General features: G+C 41.8%; 2 protein-coding genes across 3 annotated transcripts; one reads left to right on the forward strand and one right to left on the reverse strand.

The window, feature by feature from the left end:
• Positions 1-12,787, forward strand: LOC102208670 (uncharacterized). Of its 2 annotated transcripts, none has more exons than XM_005728578.1 (19): positions 1-226; positions 880-1,003; positions 1,507-1,643; positions 1,738-1,907; positions 2,578-2,761; positions 3,039-3,292; positions 3,376-3,461; positions 3,606-3,667; positions 5,086-5,324; positions 6,509-6,698; positions 6,774-6,815; positions 6,908-7,031; positions 7,238-7,379; positions 7,462-7,626; positions 7,735-7,807; positions 10,002-10,600; positions 10,724-10,841; positions 11,318-11,387; positions 12,341-12,787. In XM_005728578.1, exons 2-19 carry the CDS (start codon positions 880-882, stop codon positions 12,667-12,669), a joined length of 3,108 nt encoding a protein of 1,035 aa, XP_005728635.1. In that variant the 5' UTR covers positions 1-226; the 3' UTR covers positions 12,670-12,787. The 2 variants fall into 2 exon arrangements, with proteins under 2 accessions (XP_005728635.1, XP_005728636.1); XM_005728579.1 differs by having other exon boundaries at positions 6,911-7,031.
• A 13-nt stretch (positions 12,788-12,800) lies between these two features.
• Positions 12,801-18,653, reverse strand: LOC102209154 (uncharacterized). The gene is made up of 4 exons (XM_005728580.1): positions 17,905-18,653; positions 16,317-16,517; positions 15,556-15,766; positions 12,801-14,372 (listed from the first exon to the last, which is right to left on the reverse strand). The coding sequence occupies exons 1-4, from the start codon at positions 18,608-18,610 to the stop codon at positions 14,120-14,122; spliced, it is 1,371 nt and encodes a 456-aa protein (XP_005728637.1). The 5' UTR covers positions 18,611-18,653; the 3' UTR covers positions 12,801-14,119.
• Between the last annotated feature and the right edge of the window lie 19 nt (positions 18,654-18,672).

Below are 18,672 nucleotides of genomic sequence, written 5' to 3' on the forward strand. Positions count from 1 at the left end.
TGCGGGACAAGTTTGCACGGAACAAAACGCCACAGTTAGCTATTAATTTGCTCTTAAAATATGTTTCTTTACAGCACGTGTGTATAAATTCAGATAATTTGAAAGAAAAAGATTTAATTATTTGAAGAAATCTGTGGGAAAAATAAGTACTTGCAGTAGAATTTATGTTAAAAGTTGGAACCGGTGTAACGAGGATTTGTGTCGAATAGACGAAAGATGATCTAAGGTAGGGAAACGTCTGCTTATTTCACGACACGTTTCCAGAATTAAAATAATGTCGGTTTACATTTGCGCATGTGCGCGCCACAAGAGCAGGCCTAAATATGAGACTACGTTTTTTTATTACAAACCTCTCGGCATTTACTTTTTATTTTTTTATTTTTGTACTTGTCAGTGAACTAATTGATTAACAGTAACTAAATGTTAATTGCTTGTTTTAAATAAACCACCGCCAAAAAGCCAAAGTGAGTCAACACATTATTGACAGAATACCAGTTATTTAATCATAAGCACCAAGAAAGAGAGAAAATTCATATTTAGTTCATAATTGACAGACCATTGTGAACTTGCCATTTAAATTTACAGTATTTAATGAAACATTTTAACTTACTATTCTTCAGTATGTATTGTACCTGCATTTTCTTGGATATCATTTATTACAACAAAACGTTATCATGTACTCATATTTTCCTATAGTGATGTCTTTAATTGACTTCTTCTGTCCAAAATACAGACCAAAAAGTGATTTAAAATTGATTTCAATTGATTTGTCATCACAGAAGGCAAAGCTTGTAATTGCAATAATCTTTTGTGATTGTTAAAGTTTTAAATCACCTTTCTTAACCTCTCTGTCTTTGTTTCCCACTTTTCCACCTGCAGATGCCCTCTTATGCCTTTCTGGATTGTTTGGAGCATTATTTACTGACAGGAAAGTTTCAAGTAAATACATCAAAAAGCTGGAAAAAGCTTCTCTCTAAAGATAGCAAAAAGTTTACTTACAAAGGTACAGTAGATGTTACACAAAAAAAAACAGTTCTCAATGTTTGGCAGCATCAAACAAAATGTTTGTATGGTGTTGAAGAGACATTAATTGAAGTTTAGCCAGCGCTGTGACCCTGTGCTCAGTTTGGTGTAATACCTATATTGACCACAAGATGGTGCTTTGCTGCGAGAACTACTACTACTACTGTTGTGACTAAAATTTATATATAATTCATTGTGCTACATTTAGGTGGAAGTAAAATTTCTGATATGTTTTTAGATCATTTTAAGTTGAAATTTTGAATAGCTAATTAAATATTAAAATGTATGGATTGAAAACCATTGAACCATTGCCACAAAAGTTGTTCCAGTAACGTCACATCTTCAGAATCTATGAATTACCCAATGTTCATACACCCATGAACATTTTGTAGATCACCTGGATAATGCATGAGAGAAAGCACTGCACTGAATATAGCCTTTCAGTCACTTATTAGGAATGTTGCTGAATGCTCAAACCTCCAGATGGCTGTTTGTGGCGGTCTTATCGAGGCCGCCTCCTCCGTGTCGTTAGGAGTGACGAAGAAATACGTGAGATCCTGATACAATACCACAATAACAACAACCATGCGCGCCGGGAACGGGCAGTAAGGGAAATAATGGTGAGTTTAAATGAGCTGTGTTCTTTAAGTCACCAAAATGGTTCAAATTAAGGCTATTCATAGAAAAGTGTTTTAACTCTTGATGTCCATCCAGCTGATGTATTACTGGGTTGGAGTGACTGCGGCCGTGAAGAACTGGATAAAGGCTTGTGACGTTTGCCAGAATCAACCTACTAAAGAGCTAGCTAATCTGCGCGTCCAGTTTTGCCTGGTTTATGGTTGTGATTCTTCCAGTTACATACACCCTGAGATCACCTTCCACAGGTCAGGTGGCGTTACACACTGGGCTCAATTGTCTCAGATCTAAAACAAAAAAATTGTATTTTGCACAAAGAATGATTGAATAACTAAAACAGAACTTACCATTTATGTTGTAATAATATGTGAATGACAGGTTGCCATAACTTGCCGTAATTTGTGTTATGTGTGTATAAATTGACAAATAAGAACTTTTTCCAGTCAATACACATTTTAAAGATATGAAGATGTGAGAGAGATCTAGAGATAAAGTCAGCCAGAAGAGGTCAGATTTCAGGCAGTTCTTTAAAAATAAACAAATGAATTTCATATGTAATGTTTTAACCGCGGGGAGGATTTTAATTTCCCAAGAGACATGGTATTAAGCATGCTAAGAAAATAACTGATTTGTTTGGCACGTTTTAAATTACAAGCAGAGATAGCAGAGGGCTAATAAAGCTTATGGGGGCTTTGGAGTTGAACCATTTTGAGCTATGAGCCACCCAGGATTTCACTTTGATTCACTGAAGACAAAGTATTGTTGGAACACAATATTGTTGTATTTTCCAGAGTGCATTTACTTAGAACTATAGTGGAACTTAAATGGAGCCTTGTGGTACACCACAGGCAGACTTGGCTTTTGTTCAGCTTTCTCTGTAAGTTCTCCAAAGCAAAACTGGCCTTTGTGCATCTGCAGGTTTCCAAAGGACCCCGAGCAGCGGCAGAAATGGCTGACAGTTGCGCAGAGGGATGAAGGCTCGCTGCGCTCAAACTCCTACATCTGCTCCCGACACTTTGACCCATCCTGCTATACCCTGAATGAGGACGGTCAGCCGACACTATCATCAGATGCTGTACCCAGCATCATGCCCGATGAGGAGGTGACACAAAAGACTGAGAGCACATTAAAAACCTGTCAATTGTAATTAGCAAGTCTGCGGATTTACTTTTGGGTTTTTTTTTTTACTCACTTCATTCTTCTTAGTGTTTGGACCTGCATATTTACTCATTTCATTACAAAATTTGCAGTGCTTTCAGAAACTTTAACAGAATTAGGCAATAATGCTTTTTTTCCCATCCAGTCCTGCAGAAGCGTACTAAGAGTGTGGACTTGAGTTAGTTCTCAGAGCTGATCAGGTAAACCTATGTGCCTTTCAGGTGCCCATTCCTTCAGATGAGGAAGTCCTGCTTTCCAACACGCTGGAAGACCTCATCTCTGCAGCTGCTGCTAATACCAAAACCGAAACGCCCCCTCATCCAGCCACTGATCAGTCGGAAACCCCTATGGAGCTGCAGGAACACCAGTACTGCTCGTCGGCTCCAGACTCCACCGCAGTCCAGACAGTGAAGGAGCACACAAGGAGGAAGACTGTCATTGAGCCAACTTTCACCACGTACAACCATGTCGCCAGGTATGTGTTTGATGACACGAAAACTTCACACCCATGTGACGCATGTTCGTTTAAATTAGCATGTTTTCTTTTGCATACTTTAGATATCTGAGCCACAGGATTTTACCAACACAAAGCAAGAAAAATAGAAGTGCCTTAAAAAGGATGGCCAAGCGCTTTGGCCTAATAGGTGAGTGGAAAGGGTTTTAAACACAACAAGCAATACTCATTTTTATTTGACTGCTTCAGTGCTCTAAAGGAACACACTAAATCATTTATAAAGGTGCTGAAATGTTCATAGTCAAACTTTAGAAATATGTCTTTTCTTTTTAAGATGGAGTGCTGATGTACACACGGGCTTCTCGACCTCTCAGCGTGCCACGCAGCAGAGAGGAGGTAATTGCTAGCTTACAGATTTCAAATGAAGACCTTTTGTGCTGGTGGTCAGTGGTCAGCGGAGGAAACACTTTGTTTTATGACATTTTACGCCTTATTATAACACATCTGGAAGTGTTAATTTCAGAGACTAAACACAACTGGTTAAAACCATCAACTAATCTGTATCTTTACATCACTGAGGAGAGGATAATGGCATCTTAAAGTGAAAGAGATTTTCACTTTAAGTACAGGTTATATTCTTTATTTAGTTCTTGCAGAAGCTAACAACAATGAAAATTCGTTCAGCAGTTATAAATGGAATCAAACAAAACAATCAGCCATTAATTTCATCTGACCCTCATCACTTCATCTGCTGCTCTTCTCATGACCCTCTGAGATTGTGTGAGCTGGCAGGTCCCCGTTTTCTGCAGGTTGTGGTCCTGTATGGACCAGCTCCGACTCGTAGTCAGACCACATCAGGATCCTCTTCAGTTTGCGTTGAGAACGCCATCATCTACCTGCTCAATCGTGTCTGCACCCATCCTTACTAGCCAGCAAACACTGCGAGGGTCATGTTTTTTAACTTTTCCAGTGCATTCAACCCCATGAGGCCAAACCTCCTGGGTGACAAGCTGACAATGATGCAGGTGGATGCTTCTCTGGTGTCTGAAAGGCAGATGTTGTCCAGGATAAAGACAATGCTGGACAATACCTCCCACCCACTCCATGACGTGCTGGCTGGAACACATTCAGTGAGAGACTGAGATTACCAAAAAGCACCACTGAACGACACAGGAAATCATTCCTGCCTGTGGCCATCTCCCTGTACAACTCCTCCATCTAACACACTGTAAACACTGCAATAGTTACACCCTTTTTGCACATGCTCTTTTCTACTCTGTAATATTCTTGTGAGTTATTGATATTTATTTATAATTATCTCTGTTAATTCTTGATATTTATAATTGAGTGATTTGTATATATTAGCGCTATCTTTTTAAATTAGTAAAATCTGTAACATACTGTATTGTTTAAATGGCTTAGTCTGTTACTGTTACTGCCTTGGAGCAACCGTAACCCACATAATTTCCTTGGGGATTAATAAAGTATTCTGATTCTGATTCTGTATGGGCCACTTGGCTCTGTCACCTTTGCACCTGGAGCACTACACCAGTGTCCTTTTTGCAGTGAGCATTAAGGTGTCTTCGTGTTGTTGGAGGAAGCCTCCTAAGAGCTCCAAAATCCAGGATTTTTAAAATACTGTTAACATCTCTATTTGCACATCTTTCCTCAGCCCATGCCTCAACTATTACTCAGACTGACATTGCATGATCACACAAGTCTTATGTGATCTGTAATTTGCATAATGGTCTTACAAATACTATTAAATATCCAACCATGCTTTGCTAACCAACTGTGCTTCCTTTTGATCCCAGGTAAACTCAATCCTGCGAGAGTTTCATGACAGCAAGGGCCACTATGGTCAGGGGGTCTGCCAGCAAGAAATTTCAAAGCACTTCCACTGGGGCAGCATGACTCGAGACCTGGCTAGTTGGATCGCCAACTGCCAAACCTGCCTTAACAGAACCAAGAGGAAGTGGATGCGCTGCAGTGTTCTTGGGTGCACAAACTGCTGTGGACCAGTAGAGAGACGCCTGGGCCTCACCTTCCACAAGTATGAATCGTTTTTTCTTGATTGTTTTCTGCTTATACTACGAAAGTAAACAGAGAAACACAGAATTAATTAATGAAAAAATAATAGTCCTAAAACCTTTAGGACTTCTGTGATAAAACATACCGTGTTCGCTCCTGTTCTGGTGAGAGTTTAGTGAGCAGATTATGCTTTATTTTTGCTCATTTCTGTTATTTTATCATGAATGTGATGTCACAAAGGCAGATGTTATCCCTCTAAGTTAAAAGATCAGGCGTTTAAGCTAACTGCTGGGTTAGCAATGTTTTTATTTCATACTTATATGTTGATCTGTTTTTTTTAAATAGGTTTATCTGCTACAGATAAAGTACATGCACAGAGTATACAGAGTTTTGCTTATGTTTATACCAAGTGCATTTGGAAGATGGTCGATCAGAAAATTAAACTGGGTTTTAGAGAGGTTGTTATTGATAAGCTGCTGCTTTTGTTTTAGCTATAAGATGAACCTCCCCTGAGCCAGAATAAGATAATATAGTTTGTGTTTTTGAAATGTGAAGCATGGAGAACATAATAGAACCACTTTAACCACTTCTATATCTTACTTTGTTCTTGAAAGGACAAAAAGCCCCAATAAATATTAGTTTTTGTGCTATAGGTTTTGGACCATTATACATTAGAAATCAGTAATGGTGCATTTGACTGAATATAATTGGTACACTTAAGAATTGATGTTGCTTTTGCAGCACAAGGATGCCCAAATATTGTTCAGGGAAGGTTTGAAGAGCACAATAGCTTTGAGGTGTTGACTTGGTCTCCAGATTCAATCAATCCAACCAAGCATCTGTGGGATGTGCTGGACAAACAAGTCAGATCCGTGGAGGGCTCACCTTAAAACTTACAGCACTTAAAGGATCTGCTGCTAATATCTTGATGCCAGATACCACAGCACACCTACAGGGGTCTAGTGGAGTCCATGCCTTGATGAGCCAGAGCTGTCTTGGCAGCAAAAGCGGTACCAACACTTTGTTAGACAGGTGGTTATATTGTTATGCCTGATCGGTGTACTCTGACAGCTTCTTGGCTACTTAATGCAATACCCCAAATAAGGCTAAAGGCCTGCCCTTAAACCCATATTAATCATGTAGCTGTGACTTCAATGTGCTTTGGTAAAGTGTGCGTACTTCTTCATCATTAATATATTACCCTAGGTTTCCTCTTCACAATGCAACTCTGTTGGCAAAGTGGTTGAAGGCTACCGGCCGTCCAAACTGGCATCCTCGGCTCCGGTCTTCCATTTGTTCGATACATTTCACTGACGACTGTTTCAGCCATAGTGGGGAGGTCATCACCCTAAATCCAGATGCTGTGCCTGCACTCTCGGTCCACACGGACTCCGCAGTGAGCATCACAGTTACTTAGTATTATTAATGCAACAGTGTCACAATTCTAATAACTGATCTGTTTCCTCCAAAGGTCCCATCCAGAGGTCCGAGCCAGTCTGCGGTGGGGGAGGAGGTATGTTTTAGATTTGTCAGGTTGACAAAATTTTATTTGCTGCAGAGATTCATGAACCATATGTATTTACATGATCTACGTCTCTGTGTTAGCAGGCCATTTTTGCCAAGTACGATGCTGTGGAGCTCTACCTTACCAAACGCACTTACCCACCTGGACTGAACTATGTAGAAAAGAACACCTTTAGGAGGTTCTGCAAGAAGTTTGCCATTAAAGGTTCGTACAAATCTGTGTGTTCAAAACTCGGCCACAAAATACTAATAATGCCTGTGTAGTGCATTTTCCATGATAAAACACAGGCATGCAGGTATGCATAACAAAGGAGTTTTAATTTCAATATTATTTAGGAAAAGAATGTCAATATTTTATACTATGCACTGCTACACTGTGCTGTAACATTTACCCTACCACTGCTTTCCCAGACGGTGTTCTTCATACGGTGAAGGGAGACCAAATGCATTTGGTTCTGAGGAACAGGCAGCAGGTTGAAACCGCACTGGTGGACTATCACAACGAGCTCAACCACCTCGACGTCAACAAGTGTCTCAGACTGCTGAATGAGAGGTTTCCCCTCGCGCTGTTTCTCGTTAGTGACACGTTTCAGTCAGAATCATCAACACGGTCTCAGGTCTGAACTTTCTTACAGATACTTCTGGAGAACCATGAGGCCTGATGTTGTGCAGTGGATCAACAACTGCTCTCAGTGCAGCATGAAGAAGACGAAGAAACCGAATCACCAAGCAGAGGCGAGAGGTTTAGCGGTTCAGACATCAGCTCAACTACAGGAACTGACATCTCATGACTTAGACAGGTAATTTCTATCTTAGTATCTCAAAGTACTAGTGAACTGTTGATATGGTTTCCCCATTTTTATGTCTAATATCTACCTGCTCTTCTCTCTCTGTCTGCATGTTGGCAGTGCGAATGATGAGGATACTGATAGTGATGGTGATGCAGAGGAGCAGCTGACAGTGAATTCCAAGGACACAGTGGTGGGTTTGCCAAAGCTTTAGCTCCTTGAACCACCTTTTGCTGCAATTACAGCTGCCAGTCTTTTAGGGTCTGTCTCTACCAGCTTTGCACATCTAGAGACTGAAACTCTTGCCCATTCTTCTTTGCAAAACAGCTCCAGCTCAGTCAGATTAGATGGACAGCGTTTGTGAACAGCAGTTTTGGATTTAGATCTGGACTTTGACTGGGCCATTCTAACACATGGATATGTTTTGTTTTAAACCGTTCCATTGTTGCCCTGGCTTTATGTTCAGGGTCGTTGTCCTGCTGGAAGGTGAACCTCCGCCCCAGTCTCAAGTCTTTTGCAGACTCCAAGAGGTTTTCTTCCAAGACTGCCCCGTATTTGGCTCCATCCGTCTTCCCATCAACTCTGAGCAGCTTCCCTGTCCCTGCTGAAGAGAAGCCCCCCCAGAGCATGATGCTGCCACCACCATATTTGACAGTGGGGATGGTGTGTTCAGAGTGATGTGCAGTGTTAGTTTCCGCCACACATAGCATTTTGCATTTTGGCCAAAAAGTTCCATTTTGGTCTCATCTGACCAGAGCACCTTCTTCCACATATTTGCTGTGTCCCCCACATGGCTTGTGGCAAACTGCAAACGGGACTTCTTATGGTTTTCTGTTAACAATGGCTTTCTTCTTGCCACTCTTCCATAAAGACCAACTTTGTGCAGTGCACGACTAATAGTTGTCCTATGGACAGATTCCCACACCTGAGCTGTAGATCTCTGCAGCTCGTCCAGAGTCACCATGGGCCTCTTGGCTGCATTTCTGATCAGCGCTCTCCTTGTTCGGCCTGTGAGTTTAGGTGGACGGCCTTGTCTTGGTAGGTTTACAGTTGTGCCATACTCCTTCCATTTCCGAATGATCGCTTGAACAGTCCTCCGTGGGATGATCAAGGCTTGGGAAATCTTTTTGTAGCCTAAGCCTGCTTTAAATTTCTCAATAACTTTATGCCTGACCTGTCTGGTGTCTAAATCCAATCGAGAATCTGTGGCAAGATCTGAAAACTGCTGTTCACAAACGCTGTCCATCTAATCTGACTGAGCAGGAGCTGCTTTGCAAAGAAGAATGGGCAAGAGTTTCAGTCTGTAGATGTGCAAAGCTGGTAGAGACAAACCTAAAAGACTGGCAGCTGTAATTGCAGCTGCGAGGTGGTTCTACAAAGTATTGACTCAGGGGGCTGAATAATTACGCACACCCCACTTTGCAGTTATTTATTTGTAAAAAATGTTTGGAATCATGTATGATTTTCGTTCCACTTCTCACGTGTGCACCACTTTGTGTTGGTCTTTGACGTGGAATTCCAATAAAACTGATTCATGTTTGTGGCTGTGATGTGACAAAATGTGGAAAAGTTCAAGGGGACCAAATACTTTTGCAAGCCACTATTTATGGTGGTTGATTTTTTTGTGTGTTTATTTCAACATCCATTTGGATATTGGTAGTTTTTGGCTCCAAATAAACACAACAACACAGTGGCAGTCAAAATGCTCATATAGGAAGCAATTTCGTGACATCATCAGTTTCCTATGCCTGATACAAACATTTTTATTAAAAAGAAAGAAGAAAAATAATCTGTCAGCTTGTCTTGGGATCCAAGTTTTTCTTGTGTTGGAGCTGTTCAGTTGTTGGGCTGCTTCAAGCTAATTGGCCTTTCCATCCAGCAATCACTGGATATAAATCAGAAACCGCATAAGAGATAAGTACTGCACTCAAAAATCCTGATTTGATAATTCTGCAGCAGTTCGTTGAAGAAATTCTAGAGGAAAAAGAAGCTGTTCTAAAAATCTCAGACAAGATCAAATCTGTCACCGGTCAGCTTTTCTGAAAATCTTGTGAATGTGATAACTTAAGAACGAGCCAGCGTAGGATTTTGAAATTGATACCATTGGTGTATCTGCTAGGAGGCTGAGGGCTAGCACTGGCAGCTGGCAGTACTTTTCAATTAAGATTAGACAGATGATTCTATGCATGCACATTTTATGAAACAGAAGTTACTTGGATACCAGAGCTCAGATAAATGGCTGCAGGTAGCACGAGTTGTTTCTAGAAGAACGAAACAGTAACAGTTCAGCCTCTAATAAAGAACTAGCTCATGCTCTGCCACCTCCATAATTATGTTGTATGTAAGTTATAAAGTTGAACTGACTTTGTCTCCCATCTCACTTGTAGGATGAACCTTCTTCCAGTTTGTCCTCCCAGACTGAAATTCACGATAATCCTCAGCCCAAAATTCCCATCCTCCTTCACCTGAAAAATCCCATCAACTTACAGCCCAGGTCTCCAAAAATCCCCTCTGTCACAAAGCTCTTGTCTATGAAGAGAATGACTTCTTCGCATTTTGAAATACAAAAGGATCCTGAAAGCTCTAAGAAGCAAAAAAGGATAGAGAATCCGGTAAATCCCCAGCCAGAGAAGCCTGCACAGCCTCAAGAACAGGAAAAAACAAGTAGCCCTCAGGGCAACAATGGGACACAACACTGCATCCAAGCACAGCTTGTTTTAGAGCAGCATGCTCCACTGCAGCACATTCAGGCTCCAAGTCAAAAAAGTCCTCCAGAGGCACATACATCAACACAAATCCGAAGTCATTGCAGTGTCCAGCGCACAGTGAAGAAGAAAAGAGGCCCAGAGGCAGATTCTTCAGCTAAATGGAGCTCTAGCAGTGGTCTGGAGCCTGTGATGGCCCTGAGCACCAAACCCTGGCCTGTCTTCACCATCGGTAGCTCTGCTGTGGAAAAAACTGCAAAACCCTCGCCTAATGCTGACAGGTGCAGCACAAAATATCAGTCTTTTTATACCTATTTTCATTATTTCATATTCTGATTTTGTTGGCAGGTGGTGTTTGTCAGCGGTTTAATGGGTTTGTCGTCTGTTTTTGTGTGTCCGAGCAGCTCAGCTGTTTTTTATAGGCCCATCAGGCTTCAGGCCCGAACTGTCATTCAGCAGTGTAGTCACGCAAAGATTAAGCTCAAACCTGCTGTGGATGGAGCAGATGCTCAGTGGGCAGAGGTGGGTGCGTTTGTTTTTCAATGTATTTTATTTAATTAAGTCTTTGTCTTGTCGTGGAAATGTAATAATCATGTCCTGCTGCCCCCGGTGTACTTTTATCATACATTTGATTAATACAATACGTTATATTTTGTGTGATGGTTTATTAACAGTTACTGGATTAATTTAATCAGTTCTCATAAAACTACTGTATTTAAATCAGTCTAGTCACACACTGTTCGGTGAGTATAACCCCATCGCGTGTGGATATTGAGGTTTATGACTACTCAAACCTTTTCCATGTTCAGAAAGGATATACAGTGTAACCGGCTGAAGGACGAGGCATAATGTGGCACTTTATTCTCATAATTAATGAAATGTAAATGCTTACTTGAGGTTAACAAAACATTAATGTGTGAGACTTTGTTTTTATGTGCGATCCTGTAAAGTACCCAATTAATTATTATTGTTTCCACGCTGTGCCTCCCTCTCCTTAGATTCAGCAGGGATTGGTTGTCTATGTGTGTTTCTTTCACGGAGCCACTGAAGATGTGACAAATGAGATGGGTGAGTTACTGCTGCACATGTTAGCTGACTCACAGTAGCTAATAACCAGAAAACGGTAATAGCAGCTTAGACAAATGAATTTAAATTAACTACTGAAAGTTGCTCACCTTAAATTTTTTATAGAGATCCAGAAATTGGTCTTTGAGCCAAAGTGGAAAAAAAAAAAGTGTCAAACAGCACTTTGAAAAAAAAACCCACAAAACATGTAAAAGTTATCCAAACAACTCAAACACAGTATGTACGCTCACTGCTCTTAAAGGCAATGATCTTATCAGCTAAGAAAAGGAAACTCGGGCTACAGTTCACACAGGCTGATCAAATTTAGACAACAGAAGACTGTAAAAGCATTGCCTGGTCTGATGAGTTTTTCTGCTGTGACATTCTGACAGTAAACAACATGAGGGTGTGGATCCTGCAGGTTGGTGTGGGTGGTGCATGCGTGAGTGTAGGATATTTATCTTGGCACACTCTGAGCTGCTTGGTACCAACTGAGTGTTGTTTAAACACCACAGCCAACCTGAGTATTATTGCTGACCATGTCCATCCTTTAGTGATCACGCTTTACTCATCAGTAAAGCGTGATCATGTGCAATTGTGTTATGTCACAAAGCTCGGATCATCTTAAATTGGTATCGTGAACATAGCGTTGAGTTCATTGGATGAGGTGGAACTGGAGATTCATGTTATGGATCAGCTGCAGCTGTGTGATGCTTGCATGTAAATATGAACCAAAATCTCTGAGGAATGTTTCCAGCACCTTCCTGAATTCATGCTACGAATTAATCCAGGTCTGAAGGCAAAGGGGGATCCAAGCAAGGTGGACATAATATGAATTTAAGGGGTAATCTTATGTTAACAGGACGATAAATTTATGTATAACTAAACGTAACAGTCAAACAGATTTCCATCTTGTGGCCTAAGGCTTTGCCTGTTTTCCACCGTGTCCTCAACAGCCAACACTCTGATGACTACCAGGCTTTTCCGGAAACATTCCGGGCATTGTGTGTCCCTCCTGGATCTTCCTGGAAGTATTTTATTTGTCCCCCAAGACTCCCTGCTTGGGAAGCCAGCACCCAACAGAAGGATGCAGTACAAGGGTGGATGCGAGCTGTGGTGGGGTGCTCAGCTCTTCTCAAGTCTGGTCTCCGCCTGCAGAGAACTCATGACAGGTTCAGCGAAGTGCACAAATGCAGGTGTAAAGGTAGAACATGGACTCTATGGACGGAAACAAGAAATCGCCCTGAACTCTGTGGAGCCGCAATCTGTGCTCCTGGAGTTCTGAGGTACATCTTAACATCAGTGTGGGACATTCAGTACTTCATCTGGGCTTTCTTCCATCCCTCATGTAAAGGTTAAATTTGTGTTGTGGAATTTTCATGTTAATAAAATCTGCAACAAGGTCAGCTGTGGTCAAGCTATTTTAATTACTGCATGAAGGAGAGACAACACATCAAATATCACAGTCCTGCAGAATCTTGACTAAAATACTCAAAACAGTTGGAAGTTCTATATCAATTTTTTAGGACTCTTCCATATTGTATAAATCACAGGAAAAAAAAAATGTTCTAATGAATTTTTATTCATCCATAAAAGTAAAACACTCAGCAAAGAAATGTAACATTAACCCTGTTGAACAAAGGAGTTTTTAAAACGAACCCTTCTGCATTTCTTGCTACATTCAAATTGTAAAGCTAAAAAAAATAAAATAAAAATCTGCAGACATTTAGAAAAATGTTGCTCTTCAGAAATAACTGTAGGGCTTGTTGAAAAGCAATAAATGAATAAGAAATAATTAGCTTACACAACCTGAAAGCTCAAATATTGCAATGATCAATTTGAAATCAAAAAATTAAGTCACCTGAACTCAAAACGTAACAATAATGCGTTTTTGCAGTAACACAGAAGCCGTTTCTGGTCCTGACATTTCATGTAATGGTTTCAAAACAAAAATATTTTGACCACTAGACAACTTTGATCCTGAGGTTTTTGTCCTCTTACCCAGTTTAGTTTTTTCTGTCAAGGACACAAAGATCTCCATTATTAAAATAATGAACCTATTTTAGAGTCTTTTCAGCTCTTCAAACTATCTTTAATTTTTCATCCAGAAAGCAAAACTCAGATGACCCAACAGCTAAACGTTTGCCTCTGACAGATGTGTCAGACACACAGGCTGATCCCAGCACAACTCTGTTTAAGAAAGAATTTTTTAAGGAGTTTTCAACGTAAACTGCCTTCTCAAAACATGACTTGCTGCTACTGTTCTTCATGTGTTACATTACGTAAACAGTACTGTCAGATCTTACAGAACAAAACGGGCTACTTGAATCAGTCACTTTGGGAACTGGAATAAACTGACAGATCTGATTATTTAAGAGCTTCTTATGTCTTTAAAGACCATGCCTGAGCATGTAAGGCATCGTTTAACAATGCACATAACTAACGTATTTTGTTTGTGGATTGCACCATTTTACAAACCAGCCAGACATAACATGATGCAACTGCTACTCTGCTCTTCTGTTTGTTGCCAAAAAAAAAAAAAAAGTGTCACATTTCGGCCTATTTATTAGCTTTATGACCGAGAAGACCTTCAGTACTCCTGATCCATGGCTGCCTTCATATGCCTTCAGACAACGGGTGGCTCTTACCTCAGGTCTTCTTGACACTGCTCATTCTGGTGCAGTGCTTTTGGGAAGAAAAATAACTTAATTCCCACATTTCTGCCTCGCACCCGTTCAGTCTCCTTCCCACACACAGTCACATTCACGCAGTGGGTTCCTTTGCCGCATCGTTGTTATGACCGTGATCCTGTTCTCAGACAGCTCCTGCAGCTCACTGATCAGCTCCTGCACAGATGGGCTCGGCCAAGGGTGCCCGTTGAGGTAATCTCGGAGGATGAACGAACGCTCCACGATCAGCTCCAGCCGCACCAGGTGTCGCAGCTTGTGGAGGCTCAGCAGGTCTTTCTCTGGTTCCCGGCGGAAAAATCTGCAGGAAACAGGACAGGACTCGTTAACGTACCTCAAGAGCAGGTTCACAATATCTTATAGGGCTGTAGTAAGGTCATTTTCTTGTTTGCTTGTTGAAACGTCTTTAAACAGTAAATGGACTGGTACTTAAATAGCACCTTTCTTCTCCAGCTGAGAACTCAAAGCTCTCATTCACCCAATCGAACACACACATCCATACAAGTGCTTTTCTATGCCCAGGCGCCTTAATCCAACATCTCTTACACACGCACACATCCTGATTAAGGCATCAAAGCAACTCATGGTTCAGATTCTTGCCCAATGGAAATCTGACCACTGACTTTCTGATTGGTAGACAATCCACATCTTGAGCCACTGCCACCCTCATTTACTTATTAATAGGTCTATTGTAGGTCTTTGGGTCATGTGGACCTCATACCCTGTTATACAGATACTAAAAAAAAAAGGCCTGCAGCTTTAAAAAACAAAAAACAAAACAGGAAACAATTTTTTCCAGAAAAAAAAAATCTTATAGTTAATTTAAAATAGCTGATGCTAACTGAGCAGGGGGACTTCCCGATGGACACAAGAAACAACTTGCACAAATCAAACTGCCACATCCGATCACCACTGAACGGACTAAGATTTCATCATGTATGGATGCTTTAGTGCCCTGTATATTTTGAGGCAGGTTATATAGAAGAGAAGTGCACATTTAAACAATCAGCATTTCTTAAATGACTGATTAATGCGTATTTTCATTTTTAATTAACAGTAGTTTGTGGAGACCTCTTCACTGGGATTTCATCCAAATCTTCCCTTACTTAGATCATTACATTTCTTGAAACATAATTTTATTACAGGGATGAGACGTTTTAAAAAAACAAAAAGAACAAACTGTTCATTCACTGCAGAAAGCTGTCCCCACAGATTAGTTCCCTGCAAAATCTTGAAATGACCAAATTTATCCAAAGAATTTTGGGTAACCCAAATTTTCATTATCTGATGGGATAATCTGTTAGTTGAAAATGAATCTAAAATGTTTTATAACTGAATACTTGTTTTTAGCCATTCTTAAGGAAAAACCTAATGTTCTCAAATGAGAAGACATTATGCTTTACTTTATGATAAATAATACAGTCTGATCAACATTCTCCTGCTTAGACTGCCAGGCAGAAAAACTAGGATGAACTAAGGCTCACCGTATCCTGAGTGTCTTGAGTTGAGGAAACAGCATAGGGATCCGTCTGCAGAGACTGCCACTGGAGCGGTTCTGTTCAATGTCAAGGTGCTCCAGTCCTGGGACTTTAGGCGCAATAGAGTCCATGTCTTTCAGCGTTATGGCTACTCGCAGCGTCAGCCTGGTCACACTGGGTGGGATGGTGGTGGTATAGGTAGTGAGAGAATTCCCACCTACAAGGACAGAAAGCAGCACCAAGAGTTAAGGAGAAACTTGGATTTCGAGCGATCGTGGCTCGAGAGTTGGGAGTTCATCTTGTAGTTAGGTCGAGCCCCGGCTCGGACAGTCTCGGTCGTTGTGTCCTTGGGCAAGACACTTCAACTACCGCCTACTGGTGATGGCCAGAGGGGCCGATATGGCACCCTCGCTTCTATCAGTCGAACCCCAGGGCAGCTGTGGCTACAACTGTAGCTGCCTCCACCAGTGTGTGAATGTGAGTGAATGAATGAATAGTGGAATTGTAAAGCGCTTTGAGGGTCTCGAAAAGTGCTATATAAATGCAATCCATTATTATTATTATTATTTCCCCCGCCTGAGGCTCAGTTCTGCTTTGAAAACCAGGAATTTAAGATGCATTGACATTGCCAAATAAACTGCATATAACGATGCAGAAAGATGCTTTTTAAACCTGCGCAAAAAATATTAGTTGCCTAACAATTATGCAGTTGTCCCAGACCAACTAAAAGAAACCCACACAAACTGCAGAACAGCAGAGTTACTCACCGATGATAGTGAGAGATTTTAAGTGTTGCAGAGGACTCAGCCAGGCCTGCAGGCGACACTCAACGCCCTCTCTGATGTACCTGTACCTGACGGCCAGCGACTCAAGAGAGGTGAGACTTCTCAGCGCATTCTCTGACAGGGTGGTTTCTGGGTAATCCACCAGTTCCAGAGTGGTCAGCACAGGGCCACCATAGCAGAACACTGCAGGATCAAAAAGTATGTTTATTTCTATATCCTAGCACAGGGGCGTCCAACTCCAGTCCTCGAGAGCTACTGTCCTGCAGCTTTTAGATGCATCCCTACTCCAACACAGGTGAATCAAATGATTGGATCTTCAGCATGCCATCAAGTTTGGCAAAGTCCTGGTAACAAGCCATTCATTTGATTCAGGTGTGTCAGAACAAGGATGCATCTAAAAGCTACAGGACAGTGGCTCTCAAGGACTGGAGGTGGACACAACGGACTTTGACCACAGTGCTGCACAGCAAATAAAACCATCTGCAGTTGTAATAGTATAAAACGTTGGGTAAAAGTTGCAGCAATTAAGTAAGAAACAGAACACTGCAGTATGCAGTAAGGGAAACTTGTCTTTAGTCACTATTTGTACATGACCTAATCTGCAGCTTGGCAACAGAAGTATTTTTCTTTTGTTTAATCAGCCCTTTCAGGATATGTTAGTTTGTTGATATAGTGGCACAGCCATCTCATTATGCTGGATACTTTGTAATAAAAGCATTTACACAAACTAATCTGTTTGGCTTCGTTCTTCTCCTGGTTCTTACCATTGTTGCTGCGCTCGTCCCTCTGGCCCTCGTTTGGAGACAACGCACACTGCTTAAGCTGATGCAGTGGACAATGAGGCCCACTGTGTCAAATGCAGCACCGAGATACAGTAATACTAGTACAGCAGATTGGCCATATGTATCAAAACTGCGGTGGCTGGAAAACAAATTTCTCCAACACACTAAATTAAGTCTAAAATTTGGATTTTGAGTCATTTTCCTTTCCACTGCCATGTTTAAAACAAGCTGTCCCTGTCACTAAACAGATATTTGAAATTGTCATTTGAGGTAAAGTGAACTGACCAGCAGTAGTTCGTGTGATTAGGCTAGATCGCGGATTGCATTTGTCTATGTGTAAGAGTGCAGGTGCAAAGCGCACGTCTACAAAAAGTTGTTTCAACCTAGACAAATTCCCAGGAACAACTCAGGGCTATGTGGCAACTTCAGCGTCGTCTGTACTGGGATTTGTAATGCTGTAACATAATGTACACTTACAAATAATAGTCATAAACATTATCCTAAACACACTGCATTGGTGTTACTGGTGTTGCAAGTTTGCAAATAGGGCATTTTTATGTAATTTACAAGCTAGAGCATGTCTATGTGCAATATTAGAATATTTAAGGTTTGTTAATAGTGACCTCCTGAGCCAACGTGCGTTAGGTCTCTTGATGGATGTGAAGGACAGCATAGAAAATCTTGAGGACAATGGCACAGTTCTTGGCTTACCAGCTCTAAAGCCTGGTTTTGATGCTTTGATAGCCTATACCACAGCAGTTTCCCGTTGGATGAGTGACGAGACTCACCTGGTTGGTCCGGGTCCGCTGGGTTGAAATAATCATCTGGCAGGGGCTCCGGCGGCTCCCCTTTCATCCCCCAGGATAGGTGTTTGAGCTTGGTCAGGTTCAGAAGCAGGTTGTGGAAAACACTGCAGGGCACCGGCCTGACCGTGTCCAGCCCGTAGCCCTCTCCCTGCTGGTGGAAGAGCAAGTACCGCAGGTTGACCAGGTGCGACACGCTGTTGATGAACTGCACCGTGTTGGGCAGACGGACGTTGCACACGCTTAACTGAGTCAGCCGCCTCCCCAGCTGGACTGCCAGATTGTGCCCCAGAACCGGCTCGTCCCAGATAGCGTTTCGCACCCCGACACCCCTCAGGTCGGGGAACCTGGAAAGGGCGTCCAAGTATTTCTCCTTATACTGCCGTCCTCCGTCCACAAACACAATGGTGGAGAGTGACGGGAGGAACTTCACGAGGCGTCGCCACTCTTTGCGCCCCAAATGCCGCACCGTTACTCTGGTGAGACTGCGGTAGTTTAAAGTGTCCCAGAAGCCGTACGTATAACGTCGGAGGTCGGACAGCACTACCGTGTAGTCTCTCCACAGAGACGGGTGGTCGACGAGATTCTTTAGGTGCTTGCAGCAGAAGCGGACAGTGTGTTTTTCCTCCGTGTTCAGGTAGCTGAGAACATAGACCCAAACTTCTGGTGGCAAAAGCTGTATCTGTTCCATAGTTAATGTTACTACCCGATCCGTACCGGAAACCCGATCGGTACCCCGCATGCGCGAAAGGT

Source organism: Pundamilia nyererei, unplaced genomic scaffold (assembly GCF_000239375.1).
Source record: "Pundamilia nyererei isolate P.nyererei 1_Seehausen unplaced genomic scaffold, PunNye1.0 scaffold00029, whole genome shotgun sequence".
NCBI classification, from domain to species: domain Eukaryota; kingdom Metazoa; phylum Chordata; class Actinopteri; order Cichliformes; family Cichlidae; genus Pundamilia; species Pundamilia nyererei.

What these genes read in the sequence shown, in the direction of transcription:
- LOC102208670 (XM_005728578.1), top strand. Translation starts at nt 880, where the DNA reads ATGCCCTCTTATGCCTTTCTGGATTGTTTGGAGCATTATTTACTGACA. An exon ending in CCCTCGCCTAATGCTGACAG is followed by an intron (nt 10,601 to 10,723) that starts GTGCAGCACAAA and finishes GTGTCCGAGCAG; the next exon opens with CTCAGCTGTTTTTTATAGGC. An exon ending in CAGATGCTCAGTGGGCAGAG is followed by an intron (nt 10,842 to 11,317) that starts GTGGGTGCGTTT and finishes CCCTCTCCTTAG; the next exon opens with ATTCAGCAGGGATTGGTTGT.
- LOC102209154 (XM_005728580.1), bottom strand. Translation starts at nt 18,610, where the DNA reads ATGGAACAGATACAGCTTTTGCCACCAGAAGTTTGGGTCTATGTTCTC. An exon ending in AGCGGACCCGGACCAACCAG is followed by an intron (nt 16,518 to 17,904) that starts GTGAGTCTCGTC and finishes TTGATCCTGCAG; the next exon opens with TGTTCTGCTATGGTGGCCCT. An exon ending in AAAATCTCTCACTATCATCG is followed by an intron (nt 15,767 to 16,316) that starts GTGAGTAACTCT and finishes CTGTCCTTGTAG; the next exon opens with GTGGGAATTCTCTCACTACC.